Source organism: Bidens hawaiensis, unplaced genomic scaffold (genome assembly GCF_021521415.1).
Source record: "Bidens hawaiensis isolate Kalapana, Puna unplaced genomic scaffold, B.hawaiensis_p1.1 tig00013347_1, whole genome shotgun sequence".
In the NCBI taxonomy this organism is placed as follows: domain Eukaryota; kingdom Viridiplantae; phylum Streptophyta; class Magnoliopsida; order Asterales; family Asteraceae; genus Bidens; species Bidens hawaiensis.
The window spans coordinates 43,341-60,844 of record NW_027492132.1 but is presented as its reverse complement, the minus strand read 5'-3'; the positions used below and the strand labels follow the sequence as shown (position 1 = coordinate 60,844).

The 17,504-nt window shown below is 41.9% G+C and overlaps 1 protein-coding gene across 1 annotated transcript; it reads left to right on the top strand.

Annotated features, from left to right (window-relative positions):
- Positions 1-11,989: 11,989 nt before the first annotated feature.
- Positions 11,990-15,896, top strand: LOC143543892 (ankyrin repeat-containing protein At5g02620-like). Its single transcript, XM_077036111.1, has 3 exons — positions 11,990-12,365; positions 13,893-14,302; positions 14,868-15,896. Exons 1-3 carry the CDS (start codon positions 12,032-12,034, stop codon positions 15,750-15,752), a joined length of 1,629 nt encoding a protein of 542 aa, XP_076892226.1. The 5' UTR covers positions 11,990-12,031; the 3' UTR covers positions 15,753-15,896.
- Positions 15,897-17,504: the final 1,608 nt, after the last annotated feature.

The following is a 17,504-nucleotide window of genomic DNA, read 5'->3' as shown; positions in this document are numbered from 1 at the left end:
TAAGTGCCTTGTGCGTGTAGCCTTGCTGCGCGGGTTGCCTTCCCTGATGGCTTGTATCCGCAGCTGCGGGAACAGGCGGAGTACTTCACCATTGGGAGGCATTTCCTGCGGGAACAGCTTGCGTACTGCGTGTAAGGACGTCACGTCTCTGAGCATGGTGGGTCCTGCGGATCCAGTTGGTTTCTGCGCAGACGTCTCTCTTCAAGGTGAGTCCTGTGGGTCCAACTGGGCTCTGCTGGGACCTACCTCTTCAAGTCCCCCAAGTCCAATGTTCTTCTCATGAGTGTTTAATAAGTGAGGTGAACTTTTGGACTTAAGCAAAGGGTTTTTGAAAAGGGTTTAGTTTTAAGGTTTTTCATGGGGATTCTTCCCGCGGAAGTCCTTATGTCACTTGCAGAAATTCCCGACTTTCCTGCTTGATCTTTGGGTATGATGCGGGTAGGTCTGTAACCTCCTCGCAAGTCAGGAGCGTTGAGTCCCACTTGTGTGGATTCTCCTTGAGGTTTTGGTAGTTTTGAACATAGTGATCAATTATGTTAAAACCACCAATTCCATCTTGGAGTTTCAAACAATATAGTTCTCGACGTTCCCGCTATGCGGGGATGTTATTCCCGTTTCCGCAAGCATGGCCCAGAAGATCCTTCTTGGTTTCAATTCCCTGCGGAGTGCTAGGTATGTGAAGGGTTTTGCCTTGACACTGTACCCGCACTCGTCTTACGGTTACTTTACTTCCAAGGTATTCCTGGCGTCAATTCCCTGCGGGTGCTAAGTATGTGAAGGGTTTTTGCCTTAACACTGTACCCGCACCCGTCTTATAGTTACTTGGTCGCCGAGGTATTCTTGGCTTCAATTCCCTGCAGGTGCTAAGTATGTGAAGGGTTTTGCCTTAACACTGTACTCGCACCTGTCTTACAGTTACTTGGTTGCCAAGGTAAGGGGTATTTTCCCGCTTACTTTTGAATCTTTTTGAAATTTTGAAATTCGAAGAGTTGGTGAAAGGATAAGAACAGTCCAAACTGTTGAAACGTCGTCCGACGGTTTCTTCTGACTGTGTCAGGAAGTGCAGGAAGTTATGGTGAAGTGACAGTACATGGTCATTCCAGACGCTTTTTCAGGCGCGTGGGCGCGATTTTTCGGGCGCGTGGCCGCGAAATTAATGGCACGCGTCCTTTCAACAGTTGTTGCCAGCTTGCTCTTTGCCACGTGTCATAGTTTCATTGCACCTGCGATTTCTCTCTCTTCCGCGTTAAATTCATCGCATTGATTGCGATTAGTATATAAAGGGGGAGAGGGTCCTTTGTAATCCACACTTTCACTTTTCATCTTCAAAACGATTTCCGGCGAATACTCACCTTTTCAGTCGAGCATTCTCTTGAAATCGTTCTCTTCTTTCATACCTGGAAGATGTCTTCTGCTCACGATCTTGAGGCTACAGCCGAGGAGGCTGGGGTGTACGCCGAGAACCCGTCATCCACGTCCGACAAGGATGACAAGAGTACTGCTGGCGAGTGCCAGTGTGCTCTGCCTGTCGATCTATATCAGTACATCGTCAGGAAGTTCATGCTCGAGTCTTTCGAGCCTGAGTTTCCTGAACCTCACCAGACGGTGTATGATGCCCCCAGAGGCAAGATCGGGGTATATGCCGCATTCTTTGTCTATGGGAATCTTAGGTTCCCCTTGATGAAGTTTGTGTACCGTGTTCTGGAGAGGCACGGTGTACACCTGACCGAGGTACACCCGATGGCGATCGCGAAGATTCGCCACTTCGAGTGGGTGTGCCGGATTCTGGGCGTTGAGCCCTTCGTCGACCGCCTGATGACCTTCTACTCTTGGAGGTGCATCCAGGGGTGGTATACTCTGATAACCCGGATCAAGGGTTTGAAGATTTGCGCAACCGAGCGCAGTCTTCGTTCATGGAAGCGGGAGTTCTTTTATATCTCCGCTCGCGCCATCCCCCTTGCCATGAAGTTCAAGAATGGGCAAGCACTCCCCAGCCTTCACGCCTCCAACTACCAGGAGGCGGAATGGTTCTCAAAGATTTCCCGAGTCCAATCTCCGGTTTACCGCTTTGCGGAGTCTGGGATGGTGATGCTCGGGATGAGCCGGGTGTGGAAGGATGCGGAGGCGCAAAAGATCCCGATCGTCCTTGAATACGGTTTGAACTCTGTCCCTTACGGTATGCTTCATTTCTTTTTGTTGATTTAGAATCTCTTCTAACTTCTTTCCTGTTTATTTTCAGAGGGAAACGATTTGCAGTCTCTCCTGCAGCCGCGGGAGAGTGATGGTCCCGCTCGGATGGGTACTCGTGCTCTCGATGAGAACGAGTTGCCCATCTTGGAGCAAACGTGGGATCGGTTTGTGGAGGTCTACCCGCCAGGCCACCCTATTCTGAGCGCCACGCGGCCAGGTAAGGCGTTATTCAACCCTCGACCTCTCAATGCTGAAACCTCTGCTGGAGTTCCTCTAATTTTGTCATCTTCTGATGAGGAATCCGCAGATGGTCCTCCATTGGTGCGGAAAAAGAAGGCTGCCGGCGGGAAGGGGAAGGCGAAGGTGGCCTCCACTGCCGATCCGGTGCCTCGGTCTGATTCAGAGACCGAGAGCGAGGAGGTGGCGGGGAACCCTGGTGGTGATAAGACCACTGCTCCGGAGGCTGCGACAACTGTCACCTCCGGAGAGCCCAGGATGACGACGGTGAGTGGCGTAAAGAGGCCGGCTCCATCGGGTTCGTCCCCGCCTGTTCGCACTTTTAGGCTCAAGAAAACCTGTAAGTACAAACTTCCTTTACTTTTAACTTCATAGCTTTCCATCATTAATACTTATCTTCTTTGTGCAGGCGTGGATGCTACCGCATTCCAGGGTGGAGCGGGGAGGAGCACCTCCGGACCCATGACGGTAGGCTTGGTCAGCCTACCTGAGGCGATGACCCAGGCGGCTGCGCCTGCTTCAGTTGGTTCAGTTACTCACCCAGTTGAGCCAACTGTTCCAACTGTGATGACATCACCGCCGGCTGTCTGTGCCATATTTACTGAATCTTTCACTGAGCCGGCGGTGACTATTCCTGCGGGTACCTCCGCAGCGGCGACCACGGTTGTGAGTTCACCTCCGGTGAGTTCACCTCCGTTGGTTTCTACCGCGGCGGCGTCTATGCCTCCTCCGACGTCGGCGGCTACGGCCGATCCTTCAGGTATGCTTGGGGCTTCTCGCCAACATCTGCCCCCTTCCCATCTGCCTGACCTCTTGGATGGATTTCCCTTGGGTTCAGGTGATGGGTTTGGCGGCTATCGGCCTGTTGTCGACCCTACATGTGCGTAGGGTTCTTTTGGCCTCTTTTTTTTTTATATATCATCTTTTCCTAACTGCTTTTTGTTTTTTGCAGTGTCGGATTCCAATGAAGTGTATGTTCCACGATGGAACATCCGCCGAGGAACAACCCTTCGCACGCCTGTGGAGTGCGTGGAGTGGGCTTGTCACGCAGCTCCCAGTGGTGCGTTGGGGAAAGCAATGGCTAGCTACCAGGAGGGTAGGCTAACCAATGAGCTTCGGATTCTCCTGGCCCGGATGCAGCCTCGCGTCGAGCTGCTTTGTCGTGAAAACGACAAGTTAAAAGCAGCTCGTATTCAAGAAGTAGCTCAGGCGCGGGCTGTCCGGGAGGAGAACAAGAGGCTTACAGCAGTGGCTGCGGAGAAGGAGAAGGCCTTCAAGGCCCTTGAGGTTGATGTTCAGGCCCGTCTAGAGGCCCGTTCCAAGGCTGCCCAAGCTGTTAACGAACAGCTTCGGCTGGCTAAGGAAACCGCACAGAACGCAACCGAGAGGGCCACCAAGGCTGAAGCTGTTGCTGAGCCTCTACGCCTCGAGAATAAGGAACTTAAAGCCAAACTAGAGGCGCTCCAACAGGCTCATGATGCCTTGGCGATGGAAGACGCCAAGAAGCTCCAAGAGATCTTGGACCAGAGGGGCGTGCTTGACCACACTGAGCGGAAGCTAAAGGGCGTTGAAGAGGCTGCTGCAAGGAAGTGTTGCTTGCCAACCTCAATAAAAGTGAAGCCGAACGCGCCCGTAACCAAGCTCAAGCCGCCCTCCAAGAGGATCTGGTTGCCATGGAATGGCTTCTTCGAGAAGCGTTGTCTCAGGTAAGTTTAACTTCATAATGTCTTTACGCTTTTCTTTGTAAATAGAAAAGGTTTTGATACTTGTATTTTTTCTTTTTGTAGGTTGTGCATCGGGTCTTCACGGATACGTCTTATGACGATGCTATGAGCGCAGCCCTCAACGCTTCTCATGAGGATGGGGAAAAGGCCGGCTTCCTGCTTGGTTTAGGGTTCGTTGAGAAAGGCATCCCGCCTTCCAACTTCCCTTTATTTGATGTGGATACTGAAGCTGTATATGACAAAGCAGTGAATCAGTATGCCGCATTCCCGCATCCGGTGGTGGAGAAGGTAAACGAAGTTGCCGCTGCTGATGATGGGCTAGCTATCCTTAAAGCTTTTCTTGAACCGCCACACTCTACTGATGGTGCGGGTCCAAGTGGAAGTGGTCCTGAGGCTTGATCCTGAAGATCCCTTTCCACCATTAGAGTAGATTTTTATTTTTGTATAGCTTCTTTTGTATGCGGGTATGTACCCAACAATCTTTATAATATTTGAATTTCGATGGAATAAAGATTATTTGCCAATCCCTTGCCTTGTTTATTTCACGCATATTCTGATTTAACTTAGCAATTTCTTTAGTACTTAGATAATTTAACTTTTCAACGTGGTAGATAATAAGTTAAAGTTTTGCGTCCTCTTTCATGATTGTGCGGATAAGACCGTCACTTGCACTTAGTAGGATGGCTAAACTTTACCTATATCTGACCTGCGTGGAAGTTTTCCTCATCTTTTCCTTTGAAATTTTCTAAGTGTTTAGAATAAGTTAACCTTTAAACGTGGTAGATAATAGGTTGAAGTTTTGCTTCCTCGTTCGTGATTGTGCGGGTAAGACCGTCACTTGCACTTAGTAGGATGGCTAAACTTTACCTATATCTGACCTTCGTGGAGGTTTTCCTCATCTTTTTAGAAATTTTCTAAGTGTTTAGAATAAGTTAACCGTTCGACGCGCGGTTGTCAATAGGTTCGGTTTCCTCTCATGATTTGTGCGGTTAGGACCGGCACTTTCATTTAGTGGGATGACCAAAGTTTATCTATGACAGACCTGCGTGAAGGTTTACCGTTTTTTGGGTTTATGCGGGTTTTGCCGCCTTCCCCACGCAACGACTTTCCACGTAATTATGCGGTGAGTACTGGCATCAGTGTTGAATAAATTAACCGTTCGACGCGCGGTTGTTAATAGGTTGGTGTTCAGTTTCCTCTATCATGATTCGTGCGGATAGACCGGCACTTTCATTTAGTGTGATGACTGAACTTTACCTTTAACTGACCTGCGTGAAGGTTTGCCGTTTTTTGGGTTTATGCGGGTTTTGCCGCCTTCCCCACGCAACGACTTTCCACGTAATTATGCGGTGAAAACCAGCATATCCGTGTGGAAAGTTCATAAGTATAAATGTAAAATCATCAGCGTCGATGTTCTGAGAATCATTTCCATTAGAAGTGGCTCTGGGCCTTTACAAATTTGGAATTGATCTACATGCAAACTGTGTAATTAAGCTCCCTTCCATGTTGTTGGGATGGGAGTGCCATCGAGCCGATATGCACCTGGTTCGGGATCTCGTTGTTTACGCAGTATGTAGTCTCCGGCATTGAAGCTGCAATTTTATTCGTGTTTTCCCCAGCTGGGGTTCTACACGCATCAGCCTGCTCAGCGTTCGTTACGCCACGAGGTGTGCGAGCGTCCCATCTCTGACAAATGCTTCGACGATGTCCTTTACGTCTGTGCATTCTTCAGTGTTATGGCCTTTTGTCCTGTGAAAGTCACAGTATTTGCTCCGATCAGCATTGTGACGATGTCGGATTATTGGAGCCTTTGGCCATGGGAGCTCCTCAGTGGCGAATATCTCGGTGACGCTTTTGGTGAGTGGCGTCCATCTGGAGTTCTGGTTCGACTGTACGTTATCCCTGCCGCCTAACCGATGTTGCAAGCCGGATGAGGTGTCAAAGTTTACCCTTGACTGCCAAATGCCTAGCTTCCGCTTTTTGTTTAGTCGGGCGGTAAGGATGTTGTCTTCTCTTGTTTTATGGGTGTAGAGGTTTGTGCTCTGGGGGAGATCTCTACCCAGTTGCTTCTCCGTTTCCGCAAAGCGTTTAGCTGCTGTCATGATGGCATCCCATGTGGATGGCATTCCATCTTTACCCGTTAAGGTGCGGATGAGCTCTGGGTCGTTCGCGCCCTGGATGAAAGCAGCGCGAACAAGATCTTCGTTAATATTACCCAGACTTAGCTTCTTTGAGTTGAAGCGAGTGATGAAGTCTGGCAAAGATTCATCTTCCTCTCGAATGCATTTGAGGATTGTCCATTGCTCTTCGGTATACTTTCTTTGTTGGTTGAAGTGTTGGCTAAATTTCTGCTGGAAGTCTTCCCAATCGTAGATGTGGTGGACCGGTAGACGATCGAACCACGCTCTAGCTGCCCCAACAAGCGTCATTTGGAACATGTAACACCACGTAGGTTCCGTCCAACTACTGACGGTTGCCCCCGCTATAAACCTGTTCAAATGATCGTCTGGATCAGATATACCATCGTAAGTGCCGATGTTGGACATCTGTTTGGCACTTTTCGGGACGATTGCTTCCGCGATGTCCCTTGCAAATTTGGACGTTCCCGCCTTTGCAGCAGTTGGTGTAAATGTTTTGGAGAAGTCACGTGGGTTTCCACATGCGTTTTTTGGTTTGAAGGTTTCTCCAAAACGCCTTCTCGGTTGGGAGTCCGTTTCCTTACGCTTCCCTTTCGCCCTATGACGAGGGTTTGCGTCACTATCGGATTCCTCCGAATCATTGTCCCAGTACTCTCCGAATTCCTCAGGCTGTTGGAGTGAACGTAAGCGTTCATTCAACTCAGCTTGGAATTCTTTTTGACGTGCTTCCGCCCACGCTTTAACTTCATCGAGTGTTTGGCGGGGGAGCCTCGTTCGTTGTCTCTCTAACTGGGTATCGGTGAATCCCAGTGAGCGATTATTTACTGCACTTGCCCCAGCTTGGGTAACCGGGGTAGTGTTCGTAAAAACTGTGTAGTCGCCGGTATTCCCCTCAGTAGCTGGGGTTGTGGTTACCGGAGTTTCTTTAACCATCTTTCCAGAAGTTTGAAAAAACTGAAAAGAAATGAAGTTCTAGCTTTTATGCACGGATGGCGCCAATGAAGAAACACTAAGCGACCCCGGGCAGATTACGGATAATCTGGGGGTTAAATAGATGTTTCCCACGAGGGGTTAGATCCGGCAAAGATGGTTCTTATGATAACCTGCAAAACAGACACCGTGAGCTCGTCACTGAAAAGGGGAGGGGTACCTACTTATGACCACCCTCCGGCGTGAGAATCAGACTAGATTGCTCTTGAATATAAGTGTATATTAAGAGATTGCTAGAGCAGATATCAGGTATAAGATGTAAGATACAAGATAAGATGAGATGATCATACCATTTGGGGTATTTATAGCCGAAGGTAGGTTTCCAAGAGGGTATAGCCGGTTGAATAGTATTCCTGTTCTACCAACTGTGGCCTACGCACGTGCCATGCTGGTAGTTGGTGGGTAGGCAGCGGCTGACAGTGACCAGGCCTGCTGTGTACTATTCCTTTTCCACCAACTGCAGGCTATGCACGTGGTATGACAGGAGTTGGTGAGTAGGTAGCGGCAAATAGTGACATACAGTACAAGAGCATGCTGCTCGCCATACTGTTGTCAATGGGCTGTCGTATCTCTGGTCAGATCTTTTGCCCATACCTCGTCAGGTACAGTAAAAAAGATCTTCCAGTATCGTACGGACTGGCTCATTTGGGCGGGAGTATTCCCCCTCCCGCCTTTGTGCGGGATTGTTCCCGGCTTTGCTCATTCCTTCAGGTGACTACTGAATTATTGAGAGCTAAGTGCCTTGTGCATGTAGCCTTGCTGCGCGGGTTGCCTTCCCTGATGGCTTGTATCCGCAGCTGCGGGAACAGGCGGAGTACTTCACCATTGGGAGGCATTTCCTGCGGGAACAGCTTGCGTACTGCGCGTAAGGACGTCACATCTCTGAGCATGGTGGGTCCTGCGGATCCAGTTGGTTTCTGCGCAGACGTCTCTCTTCAAGGTGAGTCCTGTGGGTCCAACTGGGCTCTGCTGGGACCTACCTCTTCAGTATGTGGATGAGCTTGACTCGAAATCAAGTCAACCCACGTCTCTTTTCAATATGAATATGCTTACAGACCCACTTAATGTAAAGATGAAAACAAACATCCAAATATTCTTAGTACAATTAAAACATATACAAAGAATTATTTTGCAGTGTTGTGTTAAACAAAAATAAAGCATTAAAAATTTAACACATTTACAAACACAATCGGTTTAAGATTTACCATCGAACCTTGGATACGATACGATGCCTCGTATCCAGAAAGTAACAATCATGTTGTTGCCATCCTTTGCCCCAACAACGTCAATAAACAAAAACACTGCGTTGATCTTTGGATAGTGAACCCAAATAAAAAGATCCGGCAGTGCGGGTAGTCTCTAAAATGAATGCGGATGTGAATAAGTGATTGGTAGGAAAAAGATTATATGGTGTTATCAATTATATCTGGCTTTTGAAGGGATGAACTAGATCTAGATGGATCAAATGGTTTTAATCAAGTATGTGTTTGTAAGTTGACTGGGCGTGACAAGGAAATACAATAAGTTGGTTAAATTGTGTATAAAAGATACTAATAACAATGATAATAGTATGCACACACGTATTCCAACGGCTCAACAAATGGTTCAAGTATCAAGCTAAGGGGCCCATCACTTGCCACTTCTAATGGGGGGTGTGCCACCCACCCCACCACTTCCCAATACTAGTGATGGCCATCACGGCCGGACTCCATCACGCGTGATGGGAGACCGGCGCCAGTGTTTGTGAGTGCATAACGGACCATCACTGACCTCCCGGCGTGATGGGGTGGCCATCACGGACCCCCCGTCCCCCCTAAAATACTTACTAACTTTTTTTTTGAACGACGACTTTCTTGCTTTTAGGCAACCACACTCCTCAATTTTGAGAGTCCCGATGCCCTACTCTGACCAAACTATACTGTCTTAACCGAGCTCATGCCGGCAGAGTTTTGCTTACTAATTAGTTTTATCAAAACCAAAAATCAATTAAACTCAACATCATGAGACCTACTTATACAAGTTTTAACTCTTATTTATGAAGAGTAGTGTCATAGTGACATATCGTCGTATTGTCGTTCATGTCCCATGCCATTCGGCGATTGTTTCCGTGCCTTTACAAAATACAGGTCAACATATGAGTCAGCATTCCATTTATTTATTTATTATGCTTATAACTTTATTATATATATATTTTTTCTGAATAATAAAGACACTAAACTACCGGAGATACAAATTTTCCTGTGTTAATTCATATATACAAACTTCTGACAAAGGTTAATTGCATCTTATATTTATTCTGTTCTGTTAAGTGTAGTACATATAATAGAAAATTCAATTTGAATAACAAATTAAATAATTTAATTTATAATAGAAGAATACCAATATATCACGTTATCCATTCATGTGCAAATCAAACATGAATAAATTTATAATTTAAAAGGGATTTGAATCATTTGATATCAAAAATTCTTAAGAGGTAATGAATAATGATATGCTCATATGCATAATTTATTTTACATTAATTAGTTGGAACCCGACAAACATATTAAAGGAGGAAGGGCGGCAACCCGCAAGAACCCAACAAACATCCAACCCATGTTCAACAGCTCATCGTAAACCGTCAAAACCCAACAAACATCCAACCCTCGGCTGTAATGATCTCGCCTACCCGCCCAAGATCCACCTTTCTCTCTCCAATGCACACTCAAACACCTATCTATCTCTCATATCCTATTTTTGGGGTGGTATAAACTTATTTGGATACCTGATTTCACAACTCTAAGGGGCGTTTGCGGTGTTCCTAGAAAAACTAGTGCCCAGTTGGGTTTACCTGAGACCGTCCCCACCTCTCTAAGAATAAGATATAGTAAAATTTTTCTTCTTCTCATTTATCTCTAAACATACTTCTAAATTATATACAATTATCACAACAGAACTTAAAATCATTTTCTCTCGAAAAGCACCTTCATCACCTTGGTACTATTGGTTTACGCGCCATTTTGGTTTAAGATATTATTAGTGATACATCTTTTTACCTCTTTAATACAATTTTTAAAGCTGGTTTTTAGGGTAATAGAATTAGTATTTAAATTTATTTTGGACAAGTTGGTTTGTGGACGGTAGACATATAAAGTAGATTGACTTTATCATCATCAGTTTGTTGAAAAATACATAAAAGCCCATGTTTCTAGTTAGTGTTTAAAAAGTTATATCAAGATCACCCAAATATAGAAGGAATAAACGTTATTGATCATCCAATTATCATTGTCGTTGGAAAACTTGATAGAAAATCTTAAAATGACAATATGATGTTGCTAATTAACTTTACAGAATTTTTCATATCTAGCTAGATTTTTTTTTCCAAGGCAAGTTTCATTAGAAAAACACCCAAGCAAACACAAGGGCCCAACAAGACTAATTACATGAAATTGAATTCACACCATTCTTTCAATGGATAGAATTGTGTCTGGACCTATATTTGAACCAAAGAAAACCAAAAGATTTAATGTTCTCCATAATTTCATCCACCTTGATCTCTTTGTATGAGAAGTGAGTATTATTTCTTAACTCCAAATGCAACAACACACTATAATGATTATTATACCATAAATGATGAACTGTAGACAATCGCACCGAGTTGTAAAGCTCATCCCTAACCACGAATGCGAAAATTTGTTCAATCTAACTAGAGAGTTGTTCGTTAATAAATTCTATCATTTTGCGTCTTTAAATGAGATACTTTTATCAATAATGCATGTGAGAGCCCAATAGAGACAAATTTTATCATTTTATTTTAAACATTTATATGACTTTAATATACCCTTTTTAAATCTCAAATGGCTAGATTATCCCTTACTTTTTCATCATATTGTATCTACAAAAAGATATACATAAGAATAGAAATATTAATAACAAATATCAAATGGAGCATTCAATATTGATTCCTTAATTTAAAAATAGTAGTTGAAGGCTTGGCCACAAAAAAAAACACAAATACATGACTCGACCACCATACAAGCATAATTTCATTTTTCTAGCAATCCTTGAAAACTACAAGACCCTACACATCTTCAACTCACCACTCAACTTCTTATTTCACCTTTTAATCATTGTCACAAAAATCATGGTTATTGAGTCTACCCAATGTTCTTGAAAGCCTTAAAGTTTTTATCTTTTTTACAATTGAGTCATCAAGAAACAAGAATCTTTGTGTGTTCTTCAATACCCAGGTAAAAAGATTAAATTAATGTCTTGATTAGTTATACATCAATATTCAATGTTTTTGTGTGTATTTTTGAGTCAAATTACTCATGATTTTGCTTCTTTCATGATATACTCATGCTTACCATTATTAAATATTTGATATAATTAAATTTGACCTTTTTTTCTCTTTCTTCTAGATTGGTTGAAAACTGAAATAAAGCCTCCAATTTGTAAACAGTTCATGCTTACAAGTTACAAGCTACAACAGTTTCCATTTGACCTAAGCCTACCATTAGCATCAATCATTTAGTCATTATGTGAAAAGAAAAGAATTTAAGTACCAATTGTCAAAATTTAATAATATATAAGAAGAAGAAAATGAAAAGGCTACAACTTCCTCTCTTACTCATATGTCCACATAAACTATATCTTCAACAGTTGTATTCTTTTTTAACTTCTAGAACCAAAGGTTAATTTAAACTTTTGCTTATTATGAACAAGATTTGATCTTTGTGTTCTTCATAGGGGTTTTTGTTAAAACTTGAAAAGATGGACTCTCCAGCTTCTGGAAAGAATATGCATCAAAGTTTGAGTAGAAACAAGACCATGGAGAAAAAAGATGATACATCTTTGCATATTGCTATTAGGCAAGGTGATTTAGATGTTGCTTTTGAAATTATAAGTAGTTGTGATGAACAAAAGTTAGTAGAGTTGCTGATGAAGAAGAATCAATCTGGTGAAACTGCGCTTTATGTGGCTGCGGAGTACGGTTTTGTCGATTTGGTGAAAGAGATGATCAAGTTTTATGACTCTGAGGCTGCAAGTATTAAGGCTAAAAATGGGTTTGATGCCTTCCATGTTGCTGCCAAACAAGGAAATCTTGGTAAGGGTTTGAACATAAGTAACATTTACTTTTTAATATCTTTGTGCTAGATGTTATTGTGATCTAAGAGTTGACCTAGTTGATAAGTTTTGAGATCTGGTTTTAATTATAATTTTGAATGTAAGGGTGTTTATCTTAAGTGACAATCCTGAACCATTTAGTTAGACCGAGTGTTATGGAGAGGGTCTAGTTACTATCACATGGGTAGAAGAGCTTCACTAACTAACCCCTCAAAAGTGTGTAATGGTTTAACACTTTAACTAACCACTTTATTAAAATAATGCTTAATTTTAATTAATAAAACAAAGAGATGTTTGGCGTAATTATTTTATTGGTTTAGAAATTAAATGGTAAGTGAAGAGAGGGCAAGAGGTGTTCGTGCAATGGCGATGAATAGGAGGGTAGCACGCCAATTGGTTTGGGTGTAATGGTGCCTTACGCCCCGATTTTGGTGACATGGAGGTGGCTTTGTTGTTTTTATCAATGTTGTTGAAACCGGACCGGACCGGCCGGTCGAACAGGTATGACCGGTCCGGTTCTATTTAGTTCGCTCGTTTTCAGGGAATCAGCCGGTTCGAACGGGTTTGACCGGCCCTACCAAATATGTTTTTTGAAAAATCCTTTTTTTAGCCCTACCCAGTCATTTTTGGACGGAAGTTGTTCAGCCGGTCCGGCCGGTTCATTGTCCGATCTAGTTATGAAAACATTGGTTTTTATGATAAATGAGTCAAATAATTTAACATAAAAAGTTTGACCAAAAGAAAAAAAAAAGGTCAAAGATGTTAGAAACTCGTTCAAAATATATTATTAATAAGAAACCTCTAATTTGTTTTCCATGATTCAAATTATTATTATTGTTGTTGTAATATACTATTTATAAATCAAAATCAATGTAATAAATATACTTATTTGTAGTAGTTGACCACGTGTTTTGAGTCTTTTGACACTTCTAGAAGCCCAAGTTGAACATTTAGGTCAAGAGGAGAAAGTTCAATCTTTTCTTTATGACTGAACTTGAAAAGGTTTTGGTTGATGACATAAAAAGTCCTTAGTTGCTATAAATAGAATGAGGTAAAAAGTTTGCAACAAAATTGCATTGAATTCTAAATATGGAAAGAAATAATTCTGAAGTCAGATATCAAAGTGCAAGTGTCCAACCCTTTTTTATGAAATGCGATGAATTATATAAGTTAAATCCACTATCTCTTAATCACATTAGCACATGAAATTTCCTTCATTTATGCTTAATCTAAGTTTCGATTTTTCAAACAATCATAAAGTTTAATCAAGTCCCTTTTGGTGCAAGTTTGTCAACATAAGTTCTAAACTTCATTGCATAAATGTCTTATAGTAATTCACTTGCAACTTTTGTACCATTTTGACACGTAAGTCCGAATTGGGCCTAACGTCATAGTAGTCCGCTTGTAACTTTTTATACTGTTTTACGTACATGTCACACTAACAAAAAAAAATGTCAAGATATTCTTAAATATATAAGGTTCTCAAGATTTAAAGTACTGATTTCAGAGGTATTGAAGGTGCTTATGGAAATGCACTCAGAGCTTTCATTGACTTTTGACCAAAGTAACACCACACCATTGCACACAGCATCAGAACAAGGTCATATAGAAGTGGTGAATTATCTGTTGGAGAAAAACAGTGGCATGGCAAATATTGCAAGAAGCAACCTTAAAACCGCATTACATTCGGGTGCAAGACAGGGCCATTTAGAAGTGGTGAAAGCACTTTCACAAAAAGTACCTGCGATTGTTGGTAGAGCTGATAAAAAGGGACAAACAGCCCTACATATGGCGGTTAAAGGACAAAACGTTGAGGTTGTTAATGCGCTTATTGAAGCCGATAGCGGTTTGATAAATATGGTTGACAAAAAGGATAACACCGCGCTACATATAACTACAAGAAAGGGCCGCAAAGAGGTATGTAAAAGTCATCCAACAAAATGAGCGAGTTGGGTACTGACAAGTAAAAAACATTAATCATAAAACCCAGGGGTGCCAATTTATGAGAGAACCCAAACATAAGCAGGTTTTGGGTTGGTATATCTAACATGTTTTAAAAAAAGACTTGTGTTTTGTGTGACCTATATAACTCCTTTAGCTACACGGGTGCCAACCTGTTTAGTTATATAGGTCAGCCCACTAAGTGTGTCGTTTAACCCAATTTTCCAACCCACCGACCCAATTAACATGTTTGCAACTTGATTATTACTAGTCAACCCGTTTGATACATTTATATAAACGTTCGGGTTACACAATTTTAAACATTTGTGTGTTAGGGTAGAGTTAAGGCTTTTTACACAAATTAATATATGGGACATGTTTAGATTGAACAATTTAACACGTCAACCCGACATAATTGAGATCCACAACTTTTCAAATTCAAAATAGGCATTGTATTTTTTTTTTATGTTTGACTTCTAAAGTCAAACTATTAGTTTTGACTTTTTAAACTCATTTTAACATCACTTTACTTAATCTGCAGATTGTTTGTGCATTGCTAAATCACAAGGGAACAATCAACAAAGAAGTCATCAACAAATACGGCGAGACCGCACTCGACACGGCCGAGAAATTCAATCGATCCGAAATCGCCTTAATCTTGCAAGAACACGGCATCCCCAAAGCCCGATCGCTTAAAAACAAACAACCACCATTAACACCCACCGCCCGCGAACTAAAACAAACCGTCAGCGACATCAAACACGGCGTCCACAACCAACTCGAGCACACAATCCGAACCCAAAAACGAGTCAAGGGAATTGGAAAACGAATCAACAAAATGCATCTAGAAGGCCTCAACAATGCCATCAACTCCACAACTGTAGTTGCGGTTTTAATTGCAACGGTCACTTTTGCCGCCATTTTTCAACTTCCGGGTCAATACGTGGATGACCCGAAAAATGTCCCACAAGGGTTCTCATTAGGAGAAGGAAACATAGCTTCAAACCCCGAATTCATCGTGTTCTTGATCTTTGACTCGCTAGCGTTGTTTATATCACTCGCAGTGGTGGTGGTTCAGACGTCAATAGTGGTAGTTGAGAAGCGGGCGAAGAAGCAAGTGATGGCGGTTATTAATAAGTTAATGTGGTTAGCTTGTGTGTTTGTGTCCGTGGCGTTTCTTGCGCTTTCTTTTATTGTTGTTGGTAAAGAGAAGTGGTTAGCGGTTGGGGTAACGGTTATTGGGTCGGTTACATTGGCGTCGACGTTAGGGACAATGTGTTATTGGGTTATTATGCATAGGATCGAAGCAAGTAATATAAAGAGTCGACGGCTTGAGAGGAGTAGTAAATCGTTGTCGGGTTCGGTGTCACTTACGCCACTCTCGGATTCTGATAGTGAGAATTTCAAAAAGCTATATGCTATATGATCATCATAATGTGTTGTGTTTTTATGTGTTTTGCAGTTGAACTTATGCCTATTATATCTGTGTTGGTACATGGGTACCATGGCACCATGTGATATGTATATATATATGTAAGAATGATATAAAGTAGCCGAAAATTGCCCTAAATTACTACATGTTTGAATCTCTTTGTCCTCTTTGATTTAATCTTCGAAGGATGAGTGTTGGAAATGTGTGTATTCTGAAGAGGTTTATATTTATTCTTATCAAAGATATCAACTCTAGCTGGTATGCACCTAGAATCAGGTGCGTTTTGGGCCAACCCATTGAAGGTTCATTTGCGAATACGAGTAATATTTTTGAGACTTGCTAACAATTTAAACAACCAATGACTTATGTTAAGTGAACTTTTTTTTTTCCTTTTTTTTGTAATCGATTTCTTTTTAGTTGTTTATATTCTTTTATCTCAAATTTCCAATTAGCAAATTTGGGGTTTTTATTTAGCTCAAGCTTTGATGAAAATGATTGGATAATGGGAAGGTAAGAATGAGCGGTTGAGAGTGTTGAATAAAGGTAGTTGTTTGAAATAAATGGTTGGCAAAAAGTTTTAGGAAAATCTTTTCATTTGCTCTTTAAAATCTAAACGTGAATTTTTTAAAAATCTCAAGCCTAAATAGGTTAACAGGTCAAGTGGTCAACACATTTATCAAACCTTCTCTGTTAGGGTTAAACCATTTATTAAACATGTCATGTTCATGTTTGATTATGTTAGCGAACTCAAAACCTGACTTTTTTCATGTTGTGTTTCAGGTAGTGAAATGATAAAATCCTTCTCTAATAAAGGATGAAAGGACAAAATGCGTAACAAGGATTCATTTGTGCGCATATGTGCGATCGCGCTTGCTTTTTGCTAGCCTTTTAACATCTAGAAAGCATACATAGTAAGAAACCAAGAAAGACCAAGGCCCGCGCCATGGGTCTGACTACACGCGTCATGGGTTTAATTCATGAGTTGCTTATTAGTGATTGGGATGGTTGTATGGATGATGTGTTTGCATACAAGTGAATGCAAGTGTGCTTAAAGCAACAGTTTGTGCTTTGGCAAAAGCTGTCATTGCATAAAGCGAAATTAGCCACTTTAAAGATTGGAATCACATTCACAAGGTGCCTTTTATGATCTACGCTCACAAAATTTAGTTATATTTTAACTTATAAGGAAAGGATTGATGGTTGATGTAATGATGTTGACTCTGCATTGTTTAAACCTGTCAAGTAGGTGCCTTTGACCTTTTTAATTATGAAAAAGGGATTACTTCATAAAATAGTAACCAATTTTGAAAGTTGTTCCAGTCAGGTCATTGATAAAAACTTTTGTTCCAATTAAGTCACTGAACTTTCATTTTTGTTCCAATCTTAGATGTTTTACCTGGATAGCAGGTAATCTAGGTTTTTTTTAATATAATTTTAAAATTCCAAAATTTGCAAAAATAAGTTTGGAAAATTAAGGTTCGGGTTAGAACGGGTCAAGGTCGGAACGGGTCAAAACGGGTTTCGGGTCAGTTTTTTTTTAACCAACGAATCAGCGCGTTTTCAACACGTTACAGCTCGTTTAAGCTATTTTTTCAGTTCGTTTCAGCACCTAACAGCTCGTTTATGCGATTTTTCAGTTCGTTTCAGTACCTAACAGCTCGTTTAAGCGACTTTTTAGTTCGTTTCAGCACTTAACAGCTCGTTTATGTAATTTTTCAGTTCGTTTCAGTACCTAACAGCTTGTTT